Source organism: Cydia splendana, unplaced genomic scaffold, assembly GCF_910591565.1.
Source record: "Cydia splendana unplaced genomic scaffold, ilCydSple1.2 scaffold_80_ctg1, whole genome shotgun sequence".
Taxonomy (NCBI): domain Eukaryota; kingdom Metazoa; phylum Arthropoda; class Insecta; order Lepidoptera; family Tortricidae; genus Cydia; species Cydia splendana.
Genome location: NW_026946906.1, coordinates 299,381 through 326,994, shown reverse-complemented (window position 1 = coordinate 326,994; position 27,614 = coordinate 299,381). Strand labels below are relative to the sequence as shown.

General features: G+C 34.7%; 1 protein-coding gene across 1 annotated transcript; it reads left to right on the top strand.

Moving 5' to 3' along the window:
* Window positions 1-375: 375 nt before the first annotated feature.
* Window positions 376-9,485, top strand: LOC134805911 (uncharacterized). The gene is made up of 2 exons (XM_063779106.1): window positions 376-489; window positions 9,033-9,485. Exons 1-2 carry the CDS (start codon window positions 376-378, stop codon window positions 9,483-9,485), a joined length of 567 nt encoding a protein of 188 aa, XP_063635176.1.
* Window positions 9,486-27,614: the final 18,129 nt, after the last annotated feature.

The following is a 27,614-nucleotide window of genomic DNA, read 5'->3' as shown; positions in this document are numbered from 1 at the left end:
GTTTGCAATCCGGATCCGAAATGTATGAAATTATCCGGATCTGGATCCGGATCCGCGGATATTCGCATACATTTCGGATCCGTCATGCAAACCCTACTTGTGCTAGAAGTGTCTGTGTTGTGCAGTGCTAAAATCCAATTTTGTATGTCCTAGCGTGATTAAACTACTGTCGACATCTGATGCTGTAAGTGTCTAAAATAATGTAAACAATTTAATGTGTTAATTGCTAAAAAGTTGAAAGTGTTGAGTGCGTGTGTATACTCTTTATTATTATTTTATATTAAGTTTATTGTGTCGAGTGCTATTAATGCATTCACTGCCAGTGGCCTAGTAACAAACTTATAGGACGGTGGACGCACATGTGAGTGGATCAACATGGCAGACGACAAAGGCGAATTCATCAAAGCAGCAAGAGAAATATATCAACTGGACGAAACCGGCAGCGAATCAGACGAAGAAGAACCAACACCTCGAATCGACGAGCAAACGGCACCTCAAGACGACATCGACCCTACTTGATACAAGATATCTCGAAGACCGAAGCGGAAACGACGAGCAGCATGTCACCAACGCTCTCCTTCGACGACTAATTTCAACCAGTGCATCATTCGTTAATTAAAACAAATAAACAAAATTTAAACAAACAACATACCTCAAAAAGTTAACTCAAAAAAAAAAACAATCAGCAACATTAAATAACTAACACGGGGGTGCATTCCATTATTTCCATCTTTGCAATTAACTTATATTATATATCTTAAAGACCACAATATAAAAAAAAACCACCTCAACAATAACACTCACATTGACGACATAATAACATTATTTAGCTTCGTTTAAAACAAAACAAACCACTAACCCACCACCACCCATAACTAACAATAACACTAACATTTAACATCATAATATCATTATTTAGATTCGTTTCAAAACAAAATAACCCACTAACCCACCACCCACCACTAACACTAATACTAACAAACTAACCTAACATTTCCAAACGAAACCCATTTCCCAACATAAAGACAAAACCACTAACAAACTAACCTAACATTAACTTTGACTAACTGACAAACACTAGAATCTACTACCTATTCCACACATTAAACAACATCGCTTATGGTCTTTTCAAATTATTATCCAATTTAACGTTCAAAAATTTAGCTTTTACACCATTTCGTTTTCAATAGGTAACATATTTAATATATGTTCGCAAATGCCTTCATATCCAGTTACAATTTAATTTCGTATTAAAAAAAAAAAAATCAATCTAATAATTTTACTATTACAATCATTCAATCAAACTTTTATTGGTAAAGTAGAAGTATTTTACAAGTCAACACATTATTTTTACACAGAATATCATTATTATTTTAGGTCAAATTATTTCAACTTACATACATACATACTTTAGTACCTTTAATGCAAATTCTATTCCATCTATTTCTATCTATTCTGACTATTTCTTTTTAATTATTATTATTATCTATTCAATTTAAAAATTTGAAATCATTTTTTTTAACAGTATAACTTATTATTATGACATGTCATGGCAATCGTCAATCAAAATGTATAGCCAATCTGAGTAAATATTTTGTTTTTTTTTAATCTAAAGTAAATAAATAACAAACTTACATTAACTTACATTTATATATATCAATAATATTCAAGCCACGAATCTACTACTATACTAATTAATTATTGCATAAAAATAAGAAAATGCCATCAGCTCACCACTCTCATATCCTTATAATATTCGAATATAATGAATAATACAAAAATTAAATTAGAACATCAATACTCACATCCAAGAAATTGCCAACAAAACATACAAAGTAATACATATCAACACTAACTGCTAATCTACTTAAACATACGATTAATGGAATGCACCAGACTTGTGAAGGCCGCGTCACGCGTTCTCGTCACACGTCAACAAATACGGATGTACATGCAACACATGCCATGTCATCTCAAATTTTCAAGTACATAAATTGAAGGAAAAAAAAAATAACCATAAACAGTTCATACATTTGACGCATTATTAGAGTTTTAAACTGAAAATTATTTACAACATATAATATGAAAATCAAGTAGGTATCAAATAAATATAATGAAAGACAAATAAACAAAATAAAAGGGAAGGAAATATATAAACATCACATTGAAAGAGCTAAAACAGATAAGTGTTGCAACCAACGATTAGTCTGATCAACTAAAAGGTATTGTGACTCTTATATGCTTTAAGTTTTCAAAATGATGATTTCCTTTCAAAACGGGGTAGCTCGTGAAAATAAATAATGTAAGCAAGGTACACCAGGATACAACCAGGCAATAACCCTTGAAACCTAAACAATTCGAGCGAGCTCTCAATTGCAGCGGTCCTTGGGCACACGGAAAGGTTTTTTGTTGTTCCGATGTGTGAAAACAACTGTGTGGCAATACATATTACGCGTAATATGTATTAGCGCGCTATAATAAATAATAAAATTTTGTATCCTTAATAAATATGTTGTATGTAAAAAAGGTCGGCCGACCGAGAGCGCTATTAAAAGGCGCTGTGTACTTTTTAAAAGACAGGTGACAGGTATCACAAAGTCAGCTTACATTATTAGGTCACAATGCAGACATTACAAAATGGCTCATTGGCGATCAATTATTACAATAATAAACAAATTTTCCACAAATCACGAGCAAGAATTCTGAAAATAATAAATGAAAACCCCAGGGAAAATAATAGACACTATAACACATTAAAATAGCATTTTTTTACAAGCACTAAATCCTTGAGACATCATGATACGGTCGAGTTACCTTGCATGAAGGTCCTTGGACACATAATATGTTTATTAATATAAACATGTGTTAAAAAAACAGCCTGTAAAAAAAATATATACTTACATATAAAAATCAAATATAGCATTATACTAAATAAAAAATCGGGCAAGTGCGAGTCGGACTCGCGCACGAAGGGTTCCGTACCATATAAAAAAAAAAAACAAAAAAAAAAAGCAAAAAAAAAACGGTCACCCATCCAAGTACTGACCACTCCCGACGTTGCTTAACTTTGGTCAAAAATCACGTTTGTTGTATGGGAGCCCCATTTAAATCTTTATTTTATTCTGTTTTTAGTATTTGTTGTTATAGCGGCAACAGAAATACATCATCTGTGAAAATTTCAACTGTCTAGCTATCACGGTTCGTGAGATACAGCCTGGTGACAGACGGACGGACGGACGGACGGACGGACGGACGGACGGACGGACGGACGGACGGACGGACGGACGGACGGACGGACGGACGGACAGCGAAGTCTTAGTAATAGGGTCCCGTTTACCCTTTGGGTACGGAACCCTAAAAACAACTATCAATCAAAACAGAAAAGGAAATAAATGATTTTTACCCAAATAAATAAATAAATTTAAATGAAAAGAAAATAAATAAATAATATAATAAATTATGTACTAAATATATTTATGAATAAAACTAAATTAAGACAAAGAATATTAATTATAAAAAAAAAATAAACGTAATACCAACATTAAATAAATACCTACAATTACAGTGATAACAATAAACAAATCAATTAAATAAAAATAAAAATACATACTTAATTAAAAATAAGTTAAGTAAATAAAAAAAAACACAATTAAATCACATAAAATACTTTATATATAAAATGTAAATACAATACACGTTGTATTGTGTCCAAAATGTAATAATAAATTAGTGAGTTAATGACCAGTTAACATGTCGAAGAGAATTCGCAAAGATACCTAACAACCTACTTGCCATACCTACAACAGGTCAATGTAATAAAAAAAAACATATATATAAATAAATAAAAGAAAACAAAACTTATTTCACTCGAAAAATTATATGATAAGTATTAGGTATATTATGCTACAATACGAGTTTTTCGTCATCAATGTAGAAAAATCCTTTTAACCACATAGTTATTATTACCCAATGTATAAAAGAGCCATATACTGTTATTCAAAATCAGGTTACAAATATTACCAATAAGTAAGAACATCTTGTAAAAAAAAAAAACCCAGTCATACAGCACAAAAATAAAAACAACACACACATATTAATGCAACCATTACATTGCCAATGACATAGTATCAAAATTATATAACAAATTTTCAAATAATCATACTTTTCGGCATCTAAAAATATCAGTTTACACTAAACCGTAATTTTATATAACAAATAGACCAAATTTATAATTTTAACTCTTATTCTATAGAACTTAAGTATAGATTGCAAAAGTCCCAGGAGGACGCTAGACATAATTTAATTAAGACAAAACAACTTGAAAAACAAAAATATTAAAAAAATATATAAAATAAAAAGTAGGAGACTTAATATTAATAAAAAAAAGGAAGATAGAGATAACATGGACCCAGTATACACGGAACCCTACACAGTATTTCAAGACCAAGGTCAAAATTTTAAAATATTAGTATCAGGAAAAGAAAACATTGTACACCAAAACAGAACAAAGCACTATTACTATTAAAACTCACCTCTTCGGCACACCAGACACGAGAAACTCACACAAACACACAAGTCAAATTCAAACGTAATTGCAAGTTCCCTGATCGACCGACACAAATCCGCGAAGCAAGCGACAGAACTGATCTAATAATCTAACAATCCACTTTTCTTATTTTATAAAATGCAATTTAAAACTGATCACATTTAAACTTACCAAGCCGACAGAATCCAAAAAAGGATCTCCATCTTCCTTATTAGAACATAAGAAAGCAAGCGACGTATTGTTTACAGTATTAATAGACCAGCGGTGGAACAAAAATGGGTTTTGATAACATTAAAGTTTTTTCTTTTTTGATATGTTATTGCATGCATGTTAAATAACATTTATGTAAAATATTAGAAAATTATAGGTGGAGCGTTCGGCCATATTTAAATATTTCAATTTTGCTAAATAACTATGTAAATATAAAATTAAAGTTACAAAAAACTGCAACATGTTCAATAACACTTTAATTTATTCACAGTATTCGGTTTTTAGAAATCTGGAACAGCTGCTTTCTGGTGAACGTAAAAACACGAATTACTTTGTCAATAAAGAATTAAAGTAGCTGATATTGTAAAATTACGATATTATCTATCAACTTAGTATACTTGTAAAAAGTTAGAAATGTAGACAATGTGCTTGTCTAGATATTGATTTCTGGTTAAGCAGTATAGCCAATATTTAATTAAAGTTTGTAGAGTTAATATTACACGGTCATAATAAAGATCTTAGTTCCCACACAAAATATTAGAAATATAAAATCACGGCGACACTAAATACTGATACGTAAGTATGCATTCCGCGCTTATATTGAGTTACATTTCAAACGCGCGGCGTTTTCGCGCGCCGCGCTGTGCGCCATGGCAGGAGGCAGCGATCGACGGTGGCGGGCTAGCGATTAGCGCCCGTAAAAAATACGCAAAACGTTTATAAAATTATTATCAATGGTAAATAGTTATATTGTTAATAGTAGGTACACTAATGGAAACTTACCTACACTTATTTATTTCTATATGTACTAGGGATTGCCCGCGGTTTGGTTTACGTAGAATTCGTTATCGTGTTAAGTATAGAAATAATAGATACATTTGAAAATTATTTTAGGTGCATTGTCATACAGATAACCACCCTTGTTAAAGTAAGTATTCTTCAAATTCAATAGACAGGTGTCATTTCAATATAATTTTGCGTAATTTGGCGCTTTTAGGTTATAAATGACTAGCGACATATATTTTTTGTTTAAGAGCGATATCCGATATATATATCTCCGATAATATTTACTTTATCATTTAAATCAATTTCAAACTAACGTTATTCAATATTTATCATTTTAAAGTCAATTTTACCAACCAACTGAGCTTTACGAGTATACCTACGGAAACAACTCAAAATTTGCATCAAATTAAATGCCACTCTTCTTATCCGTTTCGAACAATCAAGAGGGCCTTTACGAGCTGATGCAGTGAAAATTTTATTTAACCCTCGTCCCTTGAAACCTTCACTACGCTCGAGGTTCAACTTTACGAACCACTCGCTACGCTTGTGGTTCAATTTTAGAATGTTTCGCTTGTTTGGGTATCAATATTAGCACGATTAATCAACAAATTTTCCCCTTGTAAAACAAATAAATAAGGTAGGTGAGGTGCAGGCATATGAGGCCCGGCGGGTAACAAGGCCCAGCATTCAAAAATAGCAGTTGCTCCCTATTATTTTGAATTTGTACTTGTTGCTAAGAAGATCCACTTTCAGTGCAGGTAAAAAGGTCCAGTCCCGGGCCTTATTGAACGTATGAGATGAAATAATAGATTAAAATATTTTAAGATAATTTTGAATATTTTTAATCTCTCATTAATAAGGCCGATTTGAAGAAACTTCTATGAAATTATGACTTATAAATAACACCTTCACTGCGTGGGTTGTCCAAATCGCTGCAGACTTTTCTTGGTCTAACTCTAATAATTTTTCACTTGCTTTATTGACCTAAAGACGTTTTAAAGAATCAAAAAGTCTAATAACATTTAGACACTTATACTTTTTAAAGGCAGTAACTACTTACTTATATAGGTAACTTTTTTTATTAATACATAGGTAGTTATTTACGATAGAAGTGCGAAAAATAGAAATTTTTGCAACGAATGACGAATTTTAAAACACGGCCAAAGGGAGTGTTTTAATGTGCTTATTATAGCACCGGTGTCGTAATGTAGCACCAGGGCCCTATTTCACCAACGTGACATTGTTGCTGACGTCACAGGCATCCATGGGCTACGGTTATAGCTTACCATCGGACGGGCCTTATTCCTGTTTGTCACTATCATTGTATTATTAAAAAAAAACTTTATTATATCGGCAAAAAACAGGTATCTTTCTTGTGATGTTTATGATGATAATGATGACAATTGACACAAGATTTCAAAGAACTTTCGGTAATTCTTGACAGTAAATGAGTTCTGTGTCGGAATTTCGTGAAAACTGTCGTATTTCTTGTGACAATTGTCCAAGTCCCAGCCCCCCCTTTGCTACAGTCCAACCCGAAAGGCACCTTAGGTCGGCGCTTACGTCATTATTACCGGCGCCCCAATACTAATGCGGTGCTACGCGACGTAAGCGCCAACCGCCATATTCAACGTGGTTTGTCACATAGTACCCTGTAAAGGTATGATTCCAGGGATAAAAAATATGTTATAACGTTATCCAGCGTATAATGGAATTCATAAAAGTTTTTATAATTACTACAAGTAAATTTGTTCTTATTTGCATATTATTAAAAAGGTAAATGAAAAGTAATTGAGTAATTTAATTACTAATTAATGTAATCACAATTGCAAATTACACAGAAAAATTAATTACATGTAATTAAATTACAAACATTTTAATTACATGTAATTAAATTACAAACATTTTAATTACATGTAATTAAATTACACGAGTAATTAATTACGCCCAACACTGGTTGGTGGCAAACAACCACACCGCTCGTCTGATGGTAAGCGGTTACCGTAGCCTATAAAGGCCTGTGACGTCAGTAACAGTGATGTCGACAAATGTCGCACCTGTCACGTTGGTGAAATAGGGCCCAGATGTACAGTAAAAATCATGTTAAAAGATAATACTAACTGTTACGAATAAATATTTATACTGTAAAAAATTATTCCACCAAAAACATTTTCATGTAAAATGTTGCTAAGAAGAAACCATAAGCCTAAGACTGGCACTGTTAAAAAGTTATCAGATCTCTTGTCGAGCCAAGCTTCAAACTCTACAAGCCCCTTCACTAACTCTACACCTTAGTCAAAATATGTGGCTTGGCTGTTTTGCTACCGCCACATGGGCATAAGGTGAAAAACTTATTATAATCATTATTTTTAGGGTTCCGTACCTCAAAAGGAATAAAACTGAACCCTTATAGGATCACTCGTGTGTCTGGCTGTCCGTCTGTCACAGCCTATTTGCTCCGAAACTACTGGACTAATAAGTTGAAATTTGTCTATAACCCAAAGACATACATGTAAAGTAAATATGTAATATAAATTTAAATAAAGGGGTCACTTTTGAGATGAATGATAAATAGAAGAAAAAAAACTATATCTTTGTTATATATCAAATGAAGGGGCTCATTTTAGAATTAGAATCTCAAATATATTTTTTTCATAATTTTAAAATAAATAGTTTAGAAGTTATTTAAGAAAACAGGCAAAAAATTAACATTACCCTTATCTCCGAAACTACTGGGTCTTTTTATTATGAAAAAAATACACATATTAGCTCTTTACCTATAGATGACAGGAAAACCTATTAGAAATGTGGAGCTAAGCGTGAGCAGGCCTATGGAACTCTCTGCGCGAGCTCGGATTAATACCTACGAATCTGCTCCCGTTCACGGTAGAAAAGCAAGCCAGTTGGTTGCCACACGCGCTCACGTACGCACGTCACCGCGCGCCGCACTGTATTGACAGTGCGGCGTAAAAATTGTTTTACGATAGTTACACGTATGGCGGGATTCGGGAAATGAATTAGAGATGCACTAGATAAGAAATAGTAAAGATATGTGACGTTCCACGGCAAAAGGTACCGTAGCCCCGACTGAATATTGGAGTGGCGATAATAATAAGCGTAAGCGCCAGCCGCCATAAGCTACCTTTTGCCGTGGAACGTCACATATCTTTACTATTTCATATCTAGTGAATGTCTAACGGCGCGATATCTTAAAGTTCGAATCGCGCGGGTAGTAGGTACCTATCTACTATTGAATTTCTTTAATTAAACATGTAATGTTTAATATGTGTGACAAATGTATAGATTTAGATATCTATCTATTTGAAATAGGTAGTAAATTTTTAATTTATTTTGGTAAATGTTTATTTTAACGACAGTAAGTTTACACCGGAAAGTGCCTACTCATTTTTGCTCTGGTTAACTTATAATTAATTACATTTATTCATGGGGTTTCTATTATTTTTCTTTACTATGTAACATTAATTAACAGAAACTGGAGCATAAAGTGAACCAATGGAAGGGTGCGCTAGAGAACGGCGGTCTGAAACTAAATGTTGCGAAGACCGAGTACATGGCATGTGGCGGCACGGACCCCGACCCCATAAAGGTAGGAGACGATTGTGTCGTGAAAACGAATAAATTCAAATACCTTGGGTCCGTGCTGCACGAATCGGGTGAAATCGATCACGACGTCCAAGCCCGAATTAGCGCTGCTTGGGCAAAATGGCGAGAAGTAACCGGTGTCCTCTGCGACCCCAGGATACCGGTGAAGCTAAAGGGCCTTGTGTACAAGAGCATCATCCGACCAGTCCTACTATATGGTAGCGAGACCTGGCCTGTCCTCGGAAGGCATGTCCAGCAGCTTCACGTCACGGAGATGAAGATGTCCCTGGCGCCAGGCCGGGAAAACGCTAGGTCGAAGAAGAAGAAGAAGACTATGTAACATTAATCTCTATCTGGTTTTAAATTACACGAAGTTTTAAAACTAATTCTTGCTGGGATTATTGCGCGGTTTATAAAACGGCGTAAACACTGCGGTTACTGCAGGGACATATGACCTTTTAAAATGACTATTTCGCAAACACTAAAGCATAATCGGAATATTAGGTATAATTTAAGATTTAGCTTTCCTTTTATTTCACTCCTCTGTTTAAGTGGGTATTTATTTATCATTTCCAAGCGTCAGCAACCCTAGCGTTGTGCCGGTGCGCGCGGTGCGGGGAGCGGCGCGTTGAAGGTCACTCCATTGTATTTTTGTGTAGGTATCAAAACGGTAGGTATTTGCGTTTTGTTTGAGAGATAAGTATCTGTTCGTAAGAACTATTGTATAATCTGTGGCGTGAGTCGGACTTAAGTACTTAGTTTTTGATCCGATCCCTACGGACATTTTACTCACTTTTCACTAAAAAAACATATTGTTAAAAATTGTGTAATGTACGGAACCCTTGGAACGCGAGTCCGACTTGCACTTGGGCGGTTTTTTTTATTATACATACAATAGTTCTTGTAGAAACGAAACGGCCGAGCCACATACTTTGACTAAGGTGTAGAGCTAGTGAAGTTAGGGCTTGTAGAGTTAGAAGCTTGGCAAGAGATCTGATAACTTTTTGACAGTGCGAGCCTTATGGTTTCATCTGGGCAACATTTTACATCAAAATGTTTTTGGTGGGATTTCACTTCTTTTTGTAAGTTGCTTATGACAATCTTCCATCCCCTAATTTAAAGGGTTGGGGGTGATTTACTATTAAAAATCCTGAAATAAGTATCTGGGGGCAACTGTTACACAATGTACTTCTTACTGATTCCCCATATAAACCCTTCACCCCGTAAGGGTAAACTTTGGGGTTGAAATCTGCCTTCACCCCGTAAGGGTAAACTTTGAGGTTGAAATCTATTCTATATCCTTCCCCATAACAATACCTATCTACATACCAAATTTCAACTAAATCTGTTCAGCGATTATTGATTCCCCATACAAGATTAAACCCCCTCATCATCCCCTTAGGGATTAAAAAATTCAAGTTTTTGAATTTATTTGTTGTTTGTGTACTAAAACTATCTTACATATCAAATTTCAGCTTCTTAGAGGACTTCAGGAAGTACCCTAAAGGTATTGATAATCATCAAGTGAGTGAGTCAGTGACGAAATCGAAGTTTTTAGATATGAATAAAATCTAAAGTATAAGAGCTATGCAATTGATATGCTTAATAAGTCCGAGAACTTTGTTTATCTAGTATAATCCAACCCCAAGTTATGAGGGTTCCAAAAAACGACGAAGCGCTTCGAGAAAAGGTAGATACTGTAGATAGTGCCCTTGCGCTTTGCTCGTCTTGGCGGGGGCACTGCCGTGCCGCCAGATGTTAAAACATAATAATAATAAAGATTTATGTTTAGTGACTTTAGTTACCTACTATTTTCGCGTAAACTAGACAATTTTTATATCTTTAGTTAATAAGGCCCAAAAGAATTATTTTTAACTTATTATAAATATCCTCTTGTTGTGAAGTACCAAATATTGTTATTTGTATATGTATAACTCTTAAGTTAAAAACAATAAAATCTGTTATTGTCTACTGTCAAAATGATTATTTTTTGCGGGATTAAGTAATACCCTGCTAGTGTTCAATAAGGCCCACAATAGGACTTTTATAAAAGGTATATTTTCCAAGAGTATCGTAATATTTTTATAACTATTTTGGTATAATGAAGAAACTTCAAAAATAAGATACCTATTTGAGTGAGTTTTTCATACTTCATATCCTGTTTATTAAAAAAAAAACATTTTAATTTAACGTGGGCCGTATATAGGCATATACGGCCGACACGGAATATACAATAAGGTGAGGTCACTTACCTTATTGTATATTCAATATGTATACGTGTAATATTGAGCAGTTGGTTTATAATATACATAATATATTATGATATTGACGTTGAATAGGACAGGACATGACAATAGGAACCAGAAATAGGTATAGTCGGTCAAACCAATTTGTCAGTAAATAAAAACAAAAAACTATATTCATCCTGTTCTTTTGGGTGCTAGTACTAGTGTAAGTCAAAGATAGTATGATGATTCTCTCTATGTTTGAAATGAGACAGTCCTTTGACAAACTATGGTAAAAAATAGTTGTGAATATCATGTACATTTTTATTACAATTTCGAAATTCAAATGTTCTTCCTAATCAACTCGGCCACTAAACTAACTGATAACTTGGTATCCGATCCGCTAACTCGGCGAATGAATCGCCAATTCGCCAACTCTCCGAGCCGAGTCAACGCTATCACACTGCTACTAAGGCCATTCAAAAATAAACCTTAATTCGAGAGCCCGAAGTTTCTTATATGACAAACAATACATTATGACTTAAAACTTTATGGGAAACAAAGGGACCCCTTTAATTTCACGTAATGTCCGCATCTAATTTATATATGTCCACAGTAAACAAACAAATGAATGATAAGAAAAGACAGACAGTGCTGTGAGCGGCAGGTGGGGCGAGGCGAGGGGCGAGGTATAGGTAGGCTATGATAGGGTCTCGGGCGCCGCGCCGGCGACACTGACGGACCAGCGCGGCGTATGTATGAATTTCGCGCCTTTTTAAATATATTTTACTATTACAATGCAAGCTACACACCGAAATTTCTTATTTTCCATAATATGGCTGCGTATATTATTTTATAGTAATAGACTTATTTTTACAGACTCTAATTCAATATTAGATATTATAGGACAAAAAACGCATATTAATTCTAAAGCATATATCTTATTCTTCTAATTTTTTAGCTTGCCTATTAACTTAAGAATTTAGATATGTTGTTGTGGATTTATTAAACTTTAATTCAATATCGACAAAATAATAAGCTAATTTGTAGTTTGACTAAGAAGCACGTTAAAGAAATTTCTAATAATTTTACATTATAAAGCGTCATACATATTATAAACGATGGAACTTAAACATTGCACTTTAATTCAATATTAAAAAATCATTACTAAAAATATATAAATACCTAATTTATATCTAACGCTCGTTCTAACTTTTCGTCATATTTTACAAATATGCTTAAAAATATGTCCCATGTCAGATAAGTATCACTTTTTCATCTTTAGAATTATCAAAACTTTTAGTGCAAAAATCCGGTCCCACTATTGGTCTATAAATCTAATGTTACATAGGAATAATTATAAGTAAGGCACATACTAAATGTCAATACCGCACTTTTAGCTATAAGATAAATATAGTCATGTAACCTTTAGGATATTCAATAGCAGAGTAAGCAAAATAATAAATGACACCAAGGTGTTTATTGTAATTTAATAACAAAGTAGAAATACGTAACAGGAAACTGAAAACTAAATATTGTAATTACATTTAGAATATAGACCAGAATAATTTTAAGTACCTATTAATCTGTCATATGTTAACCAAATTTTTTTTAATTATATATTAATTATTATTATATTATTTTAATTATATGTATATGTTAAGTCAAATATTTGAAAGGAAGGAAGGAAGGATTTCTGTGTAGAAATACTATCGCGAATGGATGGGATCAGTAAGCAGTATTCCGAGCTTCAAAACAGATTTATCTCAACAGAAAATGAATTGAAAGAATTAAGAAAAATAATGGAGGTAGTTCAAGAAAAAGCAAATAAAGTGGATATATTAGAAAAACAAATGAATATTCTTCTCGAAAATAATGAGCTGTTACAAAAACGTCTTAATCTAAGCAGTTCTACACAAAAAAGAGAGAATAAGCTTCTAAGTAAGATAAAAAGCCCCGTGTCATCGCCATCGGTACCCATGGTACCCATGTCGGAAAAGGTCCGTGAAAATGAAGCATCACAATTAAAAGAAAGTCAACTGCAATTATCGCCATCAACGTCAACACTGTCATTTGTGGAAGCAGCCAAGAAAAATAATAATCTGAATATTAATACTCAAACACAGTGTGGGGCCACGAAACCCGCTAGTTTAGGTACCAGTAAGGAAAATCAGATCTCGAACGCGTCTCAAGTAAACCCGAGAAATGAACTTCAGAAGGCGGCACAGGGAAAAGAAGAGGATGGAGACTGGATAACGGTAAAGCACAAAAGAAGTAGATACCCTAACAGCGAAGTGAAAAGAGGAGGAAGTACTACCGTGAATGACATAAGAGGTATGGAAAAAAAGAAGTATCTACATGTTTGGCGATTGCAGAAGGACACAGAAGAAAAAAGCTTGGAAAACTATGTGAAAAGTATTTGTGGAGCTGACGTATCGGTTAAAGTGGAAAAAATAAAACAACGAACGGAAAGGGACTATGCCTCCTTTATTATAGGAGTTCCGGAAAGCAAATATGAAGTTTTATCTCAACAGGAAAACTGGCCAGTAAATATCGAGTTCTGCGAATGGGTTTGGTTTCGTCGCCCCCAGAAAAATCGAACCCAAGAATAACTGCACTATTGATATATACTATCAAAACGTCAGAGGCCTAAGAACAAAATTAGACGAGTTTTCTATGGGGGTGGAGTCTTTAGACGCCGACATAATTGCAATCACTGAAACAGGTTTAAACCATCCATTTATGATGCGGAAATAATACCGCCTGGTTACAGCATTGTAAGGTGCGATCGAGCGGACGGGCGCAAGCAGGGCGGCGCGTGTCTCGTGGCCACACAACGACTCGAGCTGCGGCGAGTACCGGTTCCCGATAACGTGGATATCGACAAACATGTGTTCGAACTAGCAGGTGCTACTGTTTACTTACGTAAGAAGTTTCTGTTTTTTTTGTGCGTCGTATATATACCACCAAACAGTAATGACAATGAATACATGTTATTGTTTAGAATAATTGAACAATATTGTAGTAAGTATAGCGATGTGATAGTGGTAGGGGACTTTAACTTACATTCATGCTCAAAAGGTATAGGTGCATATTACGATTTCTTTGTGACATTTTGTGGGTTCACTCAGAGTAATGAAATAAATAATTGTAACGGTCGTTGTTTGGACTTAGTTTTTAACAAATTAGTGGAGGGGTCGGAGGTGCGCGTACGTGCGGCGACGGCGCCACTCGTGCCGGTGGACGCGCACCACCCGCCGCTGGCGGTGAGCGTGCGCCGGCGCGGGCGGTGCGGTGCTCGGCATACCCCGCAATGCAACAATGAACCTGCCCCCGATATAGAAACTCAATGGAACTTTAACAAAGCTGACTTTCAACTTTTATATTCAAAAATCGCTGCAGTTGACTGGACACCTTTGTATAATTTAGATTTAGATAAGAGTTTAATTTATTTTTACGATACTTTTTATTCAATAATAGATGAGTGTGTTCCAAAAAAAAGGCAAAAGAGGGGAGGAACCATGTGCATTTATCCTGAGTGGTACACGGGGGAGATAATTCGGAATATCAAAGTTAAAGCTACCCTTCATAAAAAGTATAAATCAAGTAAATCAACCTTAGATTACGAAGCGTTTACTCAGTGCAGGGCTCGATTGAAAAATAAGATAAAGCAAGCGCATGAACATTATCGAGACCGGGTACAGAGTCATATGGCAAAAGATCCTAAATCATTTTGGAATTATATGAAATCAAAAAGAAGCAGCAGAGGTACGAAAACATCAATATTAATGAATGGAGAACCGCTGTCCAGTGAACAAGTAAGTAGGGAATTTGCTAGGTTTTTTCACTCCGTGTACAGCGTGGAGGAGCCAAAGTTGGAGGTAAGTGCCGCAATAGTGGCAGCGGGCACCGAGAACAGCGCGGCGCGGGTTCAGGTTGACAGACTAGATATACAGGACGTGCGGCGAGCCCTTCAAAAACTTAAGCCAAAAAAATCGGCAGGTCCGGATGGTATTCCATCGTACGTATTTAGGGACTGTAGAATGGTGCTGGCAGAGCCGCTATTGCACATCTTTAACCTCTGTCTTAAGTTAGAAGTATTCCCAGAAATTTGGAAAATTACTCGAGTAATACCGGTACCGAAAGGTGGATCTGGAGATAAGGCAGAGGATTATAGACCGGTGGCGGTTCTGTCAACACCGGCAAAGGTATTTGAATCGGCTATTCACAAGCGAGTATACGAGCAGGTGAGCGCGCAGCTCGCGGACGCGCAACACGGGTTTCGCCCGACACGAAGTACGGCCAGCAATCTTCTGAGTCACGTAGCGCAGATTATACCTATAGTAGATAGCGGGGGTCAAGCCGATACTGCTTACTTTGACTTCAAAAAAGCTTTCGATCTCGTCGATAACGACGTCTTGTTGTCAAGGTTGGCAGGCTTCGGTTTTACCCCCCACTTACTTGGTTTTTTTGCAGACTATATGAGGGACAGACAGCAATATGTAGAATATGAAGGGCACAGATCGAAACCTTATTTTACTAGATCAGGCGTAAGCCAGGGCAGTAATTTAGGGCCTCTCGAATTTTTATTAATGATAAACGACTTGCCTAAAACAGTAAAAGATGCAAAGTGTTTATTATTCGCAGATGACCTTAAGTTGTCCCTGGCGGTAAATAGTGAGGATGACTGTAAAACTTTGCAGGCGGATATCGACAGAGTCGTACAGTGGAGCAAGAAAAATATTTTACAATTTAATACCAAAAAATGTATGACTATCTCTTTCTCTCGGGCGCGTACTCCCATTCAAAATAGTTATAAGGTAGATGGAGATGTAATGATTAGAGTCACAGAAGTAAGGGATCTAGGAGTTAGTTTTAACACTGAGTTAACGTTTCGAAATCACATTTCGAATATTTGTAAAAAAGCATTCAGGAATCTAGGTTTTGTACTAAGGATGGCTAATGGATTCACAAATATGAAGGCTATAACATCTTTGTACATATAATGCATTGGTTAGAAGCCAGCTGGAATACAATGCTGAAATATGGGCTCCACACGAAGCAAAGTATATTTTTATGTTAGAGCGGATACAGAATAAGTTTATTAGGTATATGTATATGAGGCAATACGGTGTCTACCCGTTTTATCCGCTGATGTATCCGACATTGTTTATTTTAGGCATGGTCGGATACAATCAGCTGAAAGTCAGAAGGGAGCTAGCACTCGTTACATATATCTTTAAGCTGCTTAGAGGAAAGATATACAATGCGGATATATTGGGGTCGGTGGGTATTTGTGTTCCGCGCGCTTGCGTGGCGCGCCGGCAGCCCGGGCTGCTGGCTGTGCCGCGCGCGCGCACCAACCTGCTGCGCGAGGCGCCGATGACGCGCGCCGTGCGTACCCTGAACCAAGGCCTGTTCACTTCCTAAGAAAGTTATGTCCCCAAATAATTGCGCATGTGTGCGCCTTAATCTTCTATGTGTGCGTTGGCCTCCGGGAAAAAGTTGCGAGTAATAAAAATAAAAACATTTTTCTACAGCAACATTGCTCCCAACTCTGATTTAAATTATCACGAATTTTATACAATATTAATCATAAAACGGGACTTAAAACGCTTAAAACTTAATTACATGCGATTAAGTTTTATAATGAATATTTGCTTCCAACTGTCTTTATCAATGTTCATAAAATATATGGAGGGTAGGTACGTCTACCCACCATAATAAAAAATATATTTGTCAATGACTCTGTCCAACTGCTGTGGTTAAAGTTCATAACGAAAATTTTATTTATTAACTCTTTAAATAATACATACAACGTGTACCGCTACGTACCACTTAAGACTGTAAGTCTGTACCTACATGGATTACAGCAATGCACATAGAAAATGTGCTAAATGCGGAGCAACGGCTGTTGAAGCAGCCAGAGTGAAATTTACAACTTTAGTGGGTTCAGAAGGAACCGAGTCATAACGCATCTGGAAAGCGTATTAATTAACCGTGAAGAAATGTATGAATACAAGTTGGAAATCTGTGTAAAATGCCGTATGTAAAGTGTAGTGTATCTGTGTGTAAAGTGTAATAGGTAGGCATGCCTAATGTTATTTTTATAAAAGGTACTGAAAACTTTGTGAATGCGCTTTATTAATGTCTATTTTTTTATTAAGTTGCCAGTTGCCAGTTTTCAGTGTATATTTTTATATGTAAAACATTTTTTAATAAATAATATATATAATGTTATAAACATAAACATGCCTTTTATTTAAATCAATTGATAATACCACAAACAAGGGGTAATATTTGCATCTTGCATATATTTCGTGATATGAAGATAACAAATATGTTTATCAACAGAATTACTACCTACCAATACCCGCCAGGCTAAACCGGTTGTCAACTTTAGTTCCATTGGTACACAAAGACGGCGCCACTAGTATAAACGTATAAACGGTTGGGGACATTTTTTTGTATGGAGTTACCGTTCTTCTCCTAGTGAGTATTATATTCTTTGCCCTGAACCTCATAGCCACGCATATAGACCTATTCTCATGTACGATGAGTGAATTCACAAAAGACGCATTATTAACTCTTTGTTATAATAGTGAATAGATTAGTATGTTATGTAAAAAAAAAAAAATGTTTTTGTTAGATATAGGTATGTACTTGTTTTTGTTTGTCTGTTTATGTTTGAGTTTTTTTTTTTGCAACAGTATCGCATTGGGTTCTGCCTGTAATGATATTTGTATGTGTGGAAATAAATAAAATAAAAAAAATAAAATAAATATTTTCAACATTGTAAACCTTTAATTGTTTAAACCGTAATTTATCTTTAATCAACTTATTAAAATGATCCGTTACATTACTTTAGTTAACATATAACATAGATACCTAATTAAAATTATATTCTATTTAATATTTTAAATAACCATGTATGTTTTTTTTTTAAAGCTAGTTTTAGTGTTTTTGTTTGTATAACTATTATATGCATATACGTTTTGTTTTAAATTGTAAGATTAACACATATTGGAATAGTTAGAAATTAATGTCTAAGATTAAGTTATTGTTTATATTGTAATTACGACAAAAATATATTGTAACCTATTTTTGTCTCAAAAAAAAAACGGGGAAGGTGTACGGTGAGTAGGCACATGACGTATTGAGTATTAGGGTCAACACGTCATGTGACATTTAAGGTGACATTTAAGAAATAGAAAATATATTTAATAAAATGAACAATAATTCTAATTACATTTATGTAAAGGTCACGTAAATGCCACTCACGTAGGCCACTAGTATATAAGCACGAATTTACTTAATAAAGATGTTCAGTAATCAGCAGACGTTATTAGTATTAATTACTACCCTGCGACGCCCCACATTACAACAAAACTAGTATTCCAAAATGTAACTTTAATCTCATACAATACATCATTAATAAGCATATAAAAAACTAAAATGAAATAAAACTTTCTATGGCAATGTATCACTTTGATATAACATAATGATGCAAGCAATTATTTCAGAAATCACACTCATCATCGTCGATTTAATCACACAATTCTTCAGCGTAGACGTCGCTTCTTTGCGAGTGTGCACGTCACCGTCGACGAGATCACGCACTCCTTCTTATGTGTACACGTCACCGTAGACGAGATCACACACTCCTTATGTGTACACGTCACCGTAGACGAGATCACACACTCCTTCTTATGTGTACACGTCACCGTAGACGAGATCACACACTCCTTATCTCATGTGTATCCGTCACCGTAGACAAGATCACACATACCTTCTTTGTTTTTAATGTGTATCCGTCACCGTAGACAAGATTACACATACCTTCTTTTTTTTAATGTGTGTCCGTCACCGTAGACAAGATCACACATACCTTCTTTGTTTTTAATGTGTATCCGTCACCGTAGACAAGATTACACATACCTTCTTTTTTTTCAATGTGTGTCCGTCACCGTAGACAAGATCACACATACCTTCTTTTTTTTTTATGTGTATCCGTCACCGTAGACAAGATCACACATTCCTTCTTACTCACGTCACCGTAGACGAGATCACACATTCCGTCTTATGTGTACACGACTACACGTCGCCGTAGACGTGAGGACACACTCCAAACACTGAAAATAAACTCATGTCAGTTAGAACTGGTAATACAATTAGTAGCAGACTACTAACAATTTCTTTTTCGTCACTTCTCCACTCAACAGTAAATAATTATTTCATACCGAACAATAAAATGAGGATAAGGTTATGATTCCACATTTAGCGTCAAACTTCTACTTTAATTTGCCTCACTAAACCTTTTTTATTTTCATTTTTAAATGTTGCGGCATTGAAACAACTAGCATTTACTGCATAACAATTACAATTTATAGAATACCATAAAAACTCAGTCCCATTACTGTGTTTTTCCTCACAAGCTTGATAATAATTTACTTCAATTTTTAACACTCAAATAGAGAAATATTGTTGTTTATGGTGATCGGAATATAGACACTCTAAAAGATAATTCATCTACAAAGGAGCTATCAAGTATAATGAGAAGTTTTAACATGGCAATGCACATAAAAGCACCAACTAGGATTTATGTATTAATGTGTGCGTAATGCTAACTGACACCCACCAACTTGAATTATCAGATTATGACCTGTCACCTTAAACATTAATGAAATCAAGACTGGTACGACCTGGATTGAACTGAAAAGGATTTATTGTTGATTTAACATTCGAAAGTTTCATGATAGTATAAAGGCTCTGAGGCTCTCTTCTTTTGTGAAGTTATTAGCTCGAACAACGCTCAGGAAGCGTTTAATTATCCTGTGTCTTATTCAGACTTTTTTCGATCTGTGTTTTCCCATCATTATCATCATCATCATCATCGACAAAAGGGAATTAAGAGGTTATCTGCCAAACAATAAACTCTTCAAAAATATGGTAAGATATTAAAAAAATGTATACACAAATTGCAATAGCAAATATATATGTATCTTCTAATAATAATATATAAATGTAAAGCAACCTGGAATGTCATATACCCACGCAGGTACCAAATTTAGATCAGACAACAGATATAATTACTTTAAAAATGAATTATAAGATCTACCAATAATAATTAGTAAGATATAGGTAATGTACTATCCTACATTAATCATTTTATCGATTAAGTAATTTTAATAAGTTAACAACCAAACTAAATGTTGAGAATAGTCCATAATACGATGTTCTTAATGCCAACAGTAGTTGAGTAATAGTAAAACTTTTGGTATTGACGATATTTCAACCGAACTAGTGAAGTTAAGTAGGTTATTTTTAAGCAGACCTCTTGCTCATGTACATTTATCCTTCAGTCAAGGCTTTTTCCCAGAACAGCTTAAAGCTTCGTTTGACGATCTTAAAGTAACGATCCCAATAATTACAGATCGTAGTTTTACAGTGTAATTACAGCACAATAATGATTGTCCCAATAATATTAAAATTAATAGAAAAAGCTTTTTATTAACAAAAGACAATAATAACTTCCTTACTAAACATGATATTGTACACCCTGACCAATTTTGGTTCCGTAAAGGACTAAATCCAGAATTGGCTTGTTTTGAATGTGTCAAATTTGTGACTCAAAACTTTAATAAGTCACCGATTATGGAAATTTTCCTCGACATGACAAAGGTATTTGACTTAATTGATCATGCCGAGCATCTCAATAAATTATATGCTAATGAAACTTAGAGGCCAGGCAAATGATTGACTTAAATCTTACTTAGCCAACAGAATGCAGTGTACGCAAATCAGTAAATTTGTTAAAACTAACAACCAAATTAACCCGTGGAGCGCCCTACACAGACACGTGTGCTGGTAACTAGTATAGGAGTTCCATACTATGGTAATTCTGGGGATTTTTTTTCATTAATGATATTCAGATGGCGATACAACTATAATTTCAGTTAGTGGTCAATAGTGATGGGAAATTGCAGAGAATATTTCCGATCGAGAGAATATTCTCGGAAAGATTACGGTAATATTACCAAAAATTGCAATTTACTTAATAACTTTGTTTTTATATATGGGAATCGAATTTTTTGTAATAACGAAAGATTTACACATTCCAAAGTACTTTATCCTCGTGCCAAGAGCCATTACTTTAAACATGATTAAAACGTAAATTTCTATAAGTTACCGTAAATTACCGTAAGTTCTCTTAAATTGCATAGAAATTTCCTAGGGAATTTATGTTAAGTGTCTGAAACCTTTAAATTTACTGATGAAAATAAAAGATTTACGCATTATTATTACCCACATTACATGTTATTACACTGCACCACATTATGCAATTATTTCTTAGAAAGTTGGTAAATTTGTTTTTAGCGTCTTTCCGACGCCAACATTTTGTTATTTTCCAAATAACGCACGCAAGGTTTAAGTGAAATAAAACAAAATATGTTTTAATTTAATATTTTTGTAATTATATGATATAAATCAACAAATAGTAGGTTTCTGCTCGAGAATTCTCGGGGCGGGAAATCTCGAGAAATTTGTCCTTGGTCGAGACGGGAAAAAAAAACTCAATGCCTCGAGAACTCGAGAAATAAATCTCATGTAATAAGTAAAAAAAAAACACGCGTATAACACGTGATGTGTCTATAGTGTATTTCTTTAAGTAGTAAAATAAATGTAAACAATGTTTTTTTTTACATTTTCAAGTACCTAAAACATTTATTAGTTAACCAACCATATGAAAAACTGCCTTGATCCGTCCTCTAGAGTTAGACCAAGAAAAGACTGCACCGATTTTGATAGCCCACGCAGTGCAAGTGTTATTTTAAACGTCAAACCCCTATGGAATTATGACGTATAAATAACACTTGCACTGCGTGGGCTGAACTACTAACCTCAAATGTCTCAAGAATTCGTCTCGTTTTAGGGTCTTCAATAGGGCCATGTAGTAGCAAATATTACAAAACTAAATTACCTACTATTGATTAATCAAATCATCGCGATATATTCCTAAGCAAAATAGCACAATTTTAGCAGCTTCATTGTTATGTTGAGTAAGTATTAATATTACGTAGGTAGTAAAACTTCTGTTGGCTCCTGTTGGAACCTGGTGGTTCCGCACGTATTGGCATGCCATTCCTGCGGGCCAAGCTGGGGAGGTCGAGAGGATGGTACAGGTCCTGGGCAACCCTGTATCGTCAAATAGCGTGCCGGGCGATGCAGCGTCTGTGGAGAGGTCAATTCACCCTCACCGTTTCCGCGGTGAGGAAAACAACACGGGAAGTTAACAGTTACTGGTTACGAGAGACGTTGTTCCTCGCTTACAGACGCTGCATAAATCATCTGTCAAGATGTTAAAGGCCTGAATGATGAAAACTTCTGTAAGGTTTTCACATCGAGTTAAATTTACTTGAATATTCTTGCCTAAAAAAATACTATAATAATTGTGGTTTGATTACATTTTGTAAAATACCTAAAGAAATACACTACAGCATAACACATCGCTGGCGCCTACGCATGCACCTATATTGTCTTTATTGTTTGTTGTTGAATTTTTGATTATTAAGTGCAGTTTATGGTAACTAAAGTTTTACCATTTGTTTGATTATTGATCTCACCTACGACTCCTATGAGTCTGATTTGTAAAAAAGCAAAAAATTGAAAATAACATAGTGTTTGTCTTAAATTAATGTATTAAATTAAACTTTATTTATCTATACAAGACAAACGTTTGAAAAACTAATTCACAGCTACACATTAATTACCAAGCTTACGGCGTGAAAAGTTTGGAAAACACTGCGACTGCTGACACTGAGCGAGAAGGAAATAACAATTAACACGCGTTCGACAAGGATGACGGTCAGGGCATGAAGTTATCTAGATCCGAATTGTCAAATGTGCACAGCGCTATCCTGTGTTGCCAGTAGTATAAACAGAATTACCCGAAAGTCTGAAATTTCTTTCGTGAATCGGAAGATATTGCTAACGAGTAATTAAAAATGACGTGTTATTGTAAAATTTAAGCTAAAATACATATAAATGAAAATTATAAAATTATAAAGAAATATTTTAACTTATTAACCATAGGTATAATGTACCCATGTAACATGTTATGTTGAAATAAAGTGGCAATGTTATTGTGACGTAGGCCCGTGTCACTCTGGGAATGGAAGACCATGTTTTATTAGACCATGGAAAACCTTAGATTTTCTCTTTTTTCATACATATTAAATAATATATTCAATATACGCTGTCATCACTATCAGAGTGTTTGACATTGCTTGTCATGCCTTAAAAATAACAAAATTTGCAATATATTGCATCTGAGAATAAACTGATGTGTAATAAAAACCAAAAGATAAGTTATTTTTAAGTTCCTGAACAAATGTCAATCAGTTTGAGGAGTAAAGCCTACAGTTTAATTTCAATATTGCTCCTGGTATACGAAACACCCGGTATATTACAAACATTTGCGATATATAGGTTCATGGATTTTTCTGTAAATATTCGTAAATGTCGTTTATGAAAATTTTGAGGGTGCAGATTTCAAAATTGATGACAATTTTGGAATCCAATATCTGCCATATTGGAAATCGCAATCCACTGCTACGCAATCTACCTATTGCAAATTTTATACCTGCCGCTGCCGTATGCACTTATTCGTAAAAGTCATTTATCTCATTTCCGAAATTGTTGGGGATGCAGATTTCAAAAATAATGTCCGTTAAGGAATCTAAGATGGCGGTCTTGTACTTTTTCATACAAGTCGTGATGATACTTGTTTCCAAATTTTTTGAGGATGCAGATTTTAAAAACAATGTTCATTTTGGAACCAAGACGGCGCATCTGCACTTTTTTATACAAGTCGTGATAATATATGTTTTCAATTTTTTTCGGGATGCAGACTTAAAAACAATGTTCGTTTTGGAACCAAGATGGCGGCTGTGCAATTTTCGTAAAAGTCGTCATGGTACTCATTTTCGAATTTTTGCGGGTGGGTGAATCAACTTTTAAATGTCCACATGATGAAATTATGGATTTTTATTTTTTTTTGTTATTGTCCATATTTATGGGTGAATCAACTTTTAAATGTCCACATGATGAAATTATGTATTTTTTTTCTTATTGTCCATATTTATCTATCTCTTGTTTATTATATGTATAAAGCAGAGCTGTTTCTTTAAGAATTTAGTGATACTGACGAAAAAAATTCACCAGCCCAAATCTGCCCTGTCCCCTGGACTATCCAAACGTATTTTTAGTCAAATTAGACATCAATTATTGTTTATCAATTATTTTACTTACATTAATTAAACAATGCAGTATAATTTTTTATCTTTATAAAAATAGTCCTCTGGACAACTCTTATTTTACATAATCGGAACTTTTTATCTAAACGCGAAATAGTTACAGTAATGAAAGAAAATTGCTCCTGCTACTTTGTTTTATATTGTGTTATGGTATCTACAAAAAATATGAACTGCGCTCGAATTTAAAACGAAAAAAATAAAGATATGTGTTTTTCAATTTAGGGGCAACTAAGCTGTCCCATAGACATATCTGGTTGTCTAATGGAAATATTAATAATAAACCTTAAAGAGGGTACTAAATGACACAAATTTAATAAAATATCAGAAATCACTAACAATATAGGTACGTTAGTGCATTCTGATACTTTATTGAATTTGTTTCAGACCCTATAAAAAATCTTATCACATCGTTTTTGTCCAAGGGACAACCAAAATGTCCTATGGAGCAGGGATGTTGCGGATGTAGATTGTTTGACATCCGCGGATGCGGATGCGGATATTTAAAGCCTCACATCCGCGGATGCGGATGCGGATATTTAAAGCCTCACATCCGCGGATGTCAAGATTTGGTACTTAAAAAACGTCAAATATTACATTTTTAGCATTTTTTATTTAAAAAAAACGAAACGTTTAGTATTTGAGCAAGAATAGGCGCGTTTTATTTAATAAACAGTAACTTGGCCGACTTTTCGGGATCTAGACGATTTTGTTATATATAATGACGAAATTACATAGCACTTACGCCGCCGGCGCCGCGGCTAATACGTTCCGACTTGGCCGACATCCGCATCATGCGGATGCTCCGCATCGATTTTATGCGGATGCGGATGTTGAAATAATGCGGATGTTCCGCGGATGCGGATGCGGATGCGAATATTCGCAACATCCCTGCTATGGAGTACCACTTCCGTTGTCTAAGTGACTAGTTGTCTGAGGGACTTATCTGTGACTTTGAGGCGTATAATAAATACTAAAGATTTTTTGTGTTTATTTCACCCTTACGGTAAAATATATGTAAAATAGTATCTGGTACAATACAATTTATTGTAATATGTTAAGTATTTATGTATTTGTGCCAGTGATTCAATGGACTTATAATAAAGCCACCATCACTCTCCAACAGTACTCGACCGACTGACGCCGCGAGTTTCGTGTTATCAAAATGGGTAGGCCTATCTGCTTATCAGAAATTTGAACTTGTCGCCAAGTATCTTGCTATGTTATCTATATTTAGATTTTATAACTAATTTATGGTTGTCCAGTGTCCTGCATGGCGAAGATAATTCAAGGGACAAAATATAAACGCAAGAAATTCATAAACCGTTACATGCAAACAACAAATCGGTATGTTTTATTGATGATACTTATCCATAAAAAGCGGCTAATTGCGAGTCGGACTCGCCCATGAAGGGTTCCGTAGCAGCAAATAACATAATAAAATTGCGTGTTACGATATATGTTGTATTAAAAAAAAACTACTTACTAGATCTCGTTCAAACCAATTTTCGGTGGAAGTTTGCATGGCAATGTACATCATATGTTTTTTTTAGTTTTATCATTCCCTTATTTTATAAGTTACAGGGGGGGGGACACAAATTTTACCACTTTGGAAGTGTCTGTCGCGCAAACTATTCAGTTTAGAAAAAAAATATATTAGAAACCTCAATATTATTATTGAAGACCTATCCATATATAGCCCACACGTATGGGTTTGATGGAAAAAAATGGCACGTATTTAACGGGTCAACTAATTAATCGAATTTGGGTAGTTTGAAAAAATAGAAATGGGTACTAAAATTAATAGTTTGGCAACAAAATGGAGCCTTAAAATATATCAATATGAGTTGTGTTTTAATGCCGTTACAGCTTTTGATTATTTTTAGGCAGGTACCAAGTATTTATTTGGCAACTGAATTATTATATTGGAGACCATTTATGAAGCATATTTTAAAAAGAAAACGGCTATCTATTAATTCAAAAATGAAGTTCTTTTAAAATATTTTGTTGGTCATTACACGGTCAACCTAACACGCTCCTCCTCGCTTTGCTCGTCGTCGCACCTATCTGTTGACTCTAGTAGAACACAGTGGTAACTATTAAAATTAGTAATTTAATATTTAAAGATCTAATGGTATAATGGCCATTAGGCGTGTCATGATTAGAAATTTCAACTATTAAGTATACTGACCATTACGTTTTGGAAAATTAATTTGAGGTGTTTTGTGTAAAGAGTTCATTAAATTTAGCCGCTTTCGTGTTAAAATACTACCTAGCTGAAACGACATGGTCAGTTATGACTATAGTTGATTACTTAGGTGTGAACAACTAGATGACAATTAAATTATATGATCGCTTTACAATATTAGTTGCCAATTTATGATTTTAGTCGCCAACCTATCACTTTAAGTTCCCTATAATTTTTTTGGGTGGCTTGATTTTGCTGCCAGTTATTTTAATAATATGATGCTTATATTTGAGGCTAATATATATTTTTTGGCGCTAAAATATTAATGCACAGCCAAATTATATTATTATATGCCCAATGAAAGTTCCTGTTTAATATTTTAGTTGCCCGGTTAATAATAAGCCGAATAAAATTTCTTGAGTTTCAGTTCTAAGTATGGGGACCCCCAAAAATTATTGTTTTTTTTCTATTTTTGTGTGAAAATCTTAATGCGGTTCACAGAATACATCTACGTACCAAGGTTCAACAGTATAGTTCTTATAGTTTCGGAAAAAACTGGCTGTGACAGGGGACGGACCGACAGACAGACATGACGAATCTACATATAAGGGTTCCGTTTTTTGCCATTTGGCTACGGAACCCTAAAAATGATTATGTGTATTAATATCAATTCCGCAACAGTATTTTTTCATCATACAAAGTTTTATGGTGCGCTGTTGCAAGGGGACAATCTGTCCTACTAT

Bases quoted from the DNA above. Each gene is read 5' to 3' on its own strand.
- LOC134805911 (XM_063779106.1), top strand. From the start codon at position 376: ATGGCAGACGACAAAGGCGAATTCATCAAAGCAGCAAGAGAAATATAT. The intron at 490-9,032 runs GCACCTCAAGAC...ATTAATTAACAG, and splicing joins CTCGAATCGACGAGCAAACG to AAACTGGAGCATAAAGTGAA.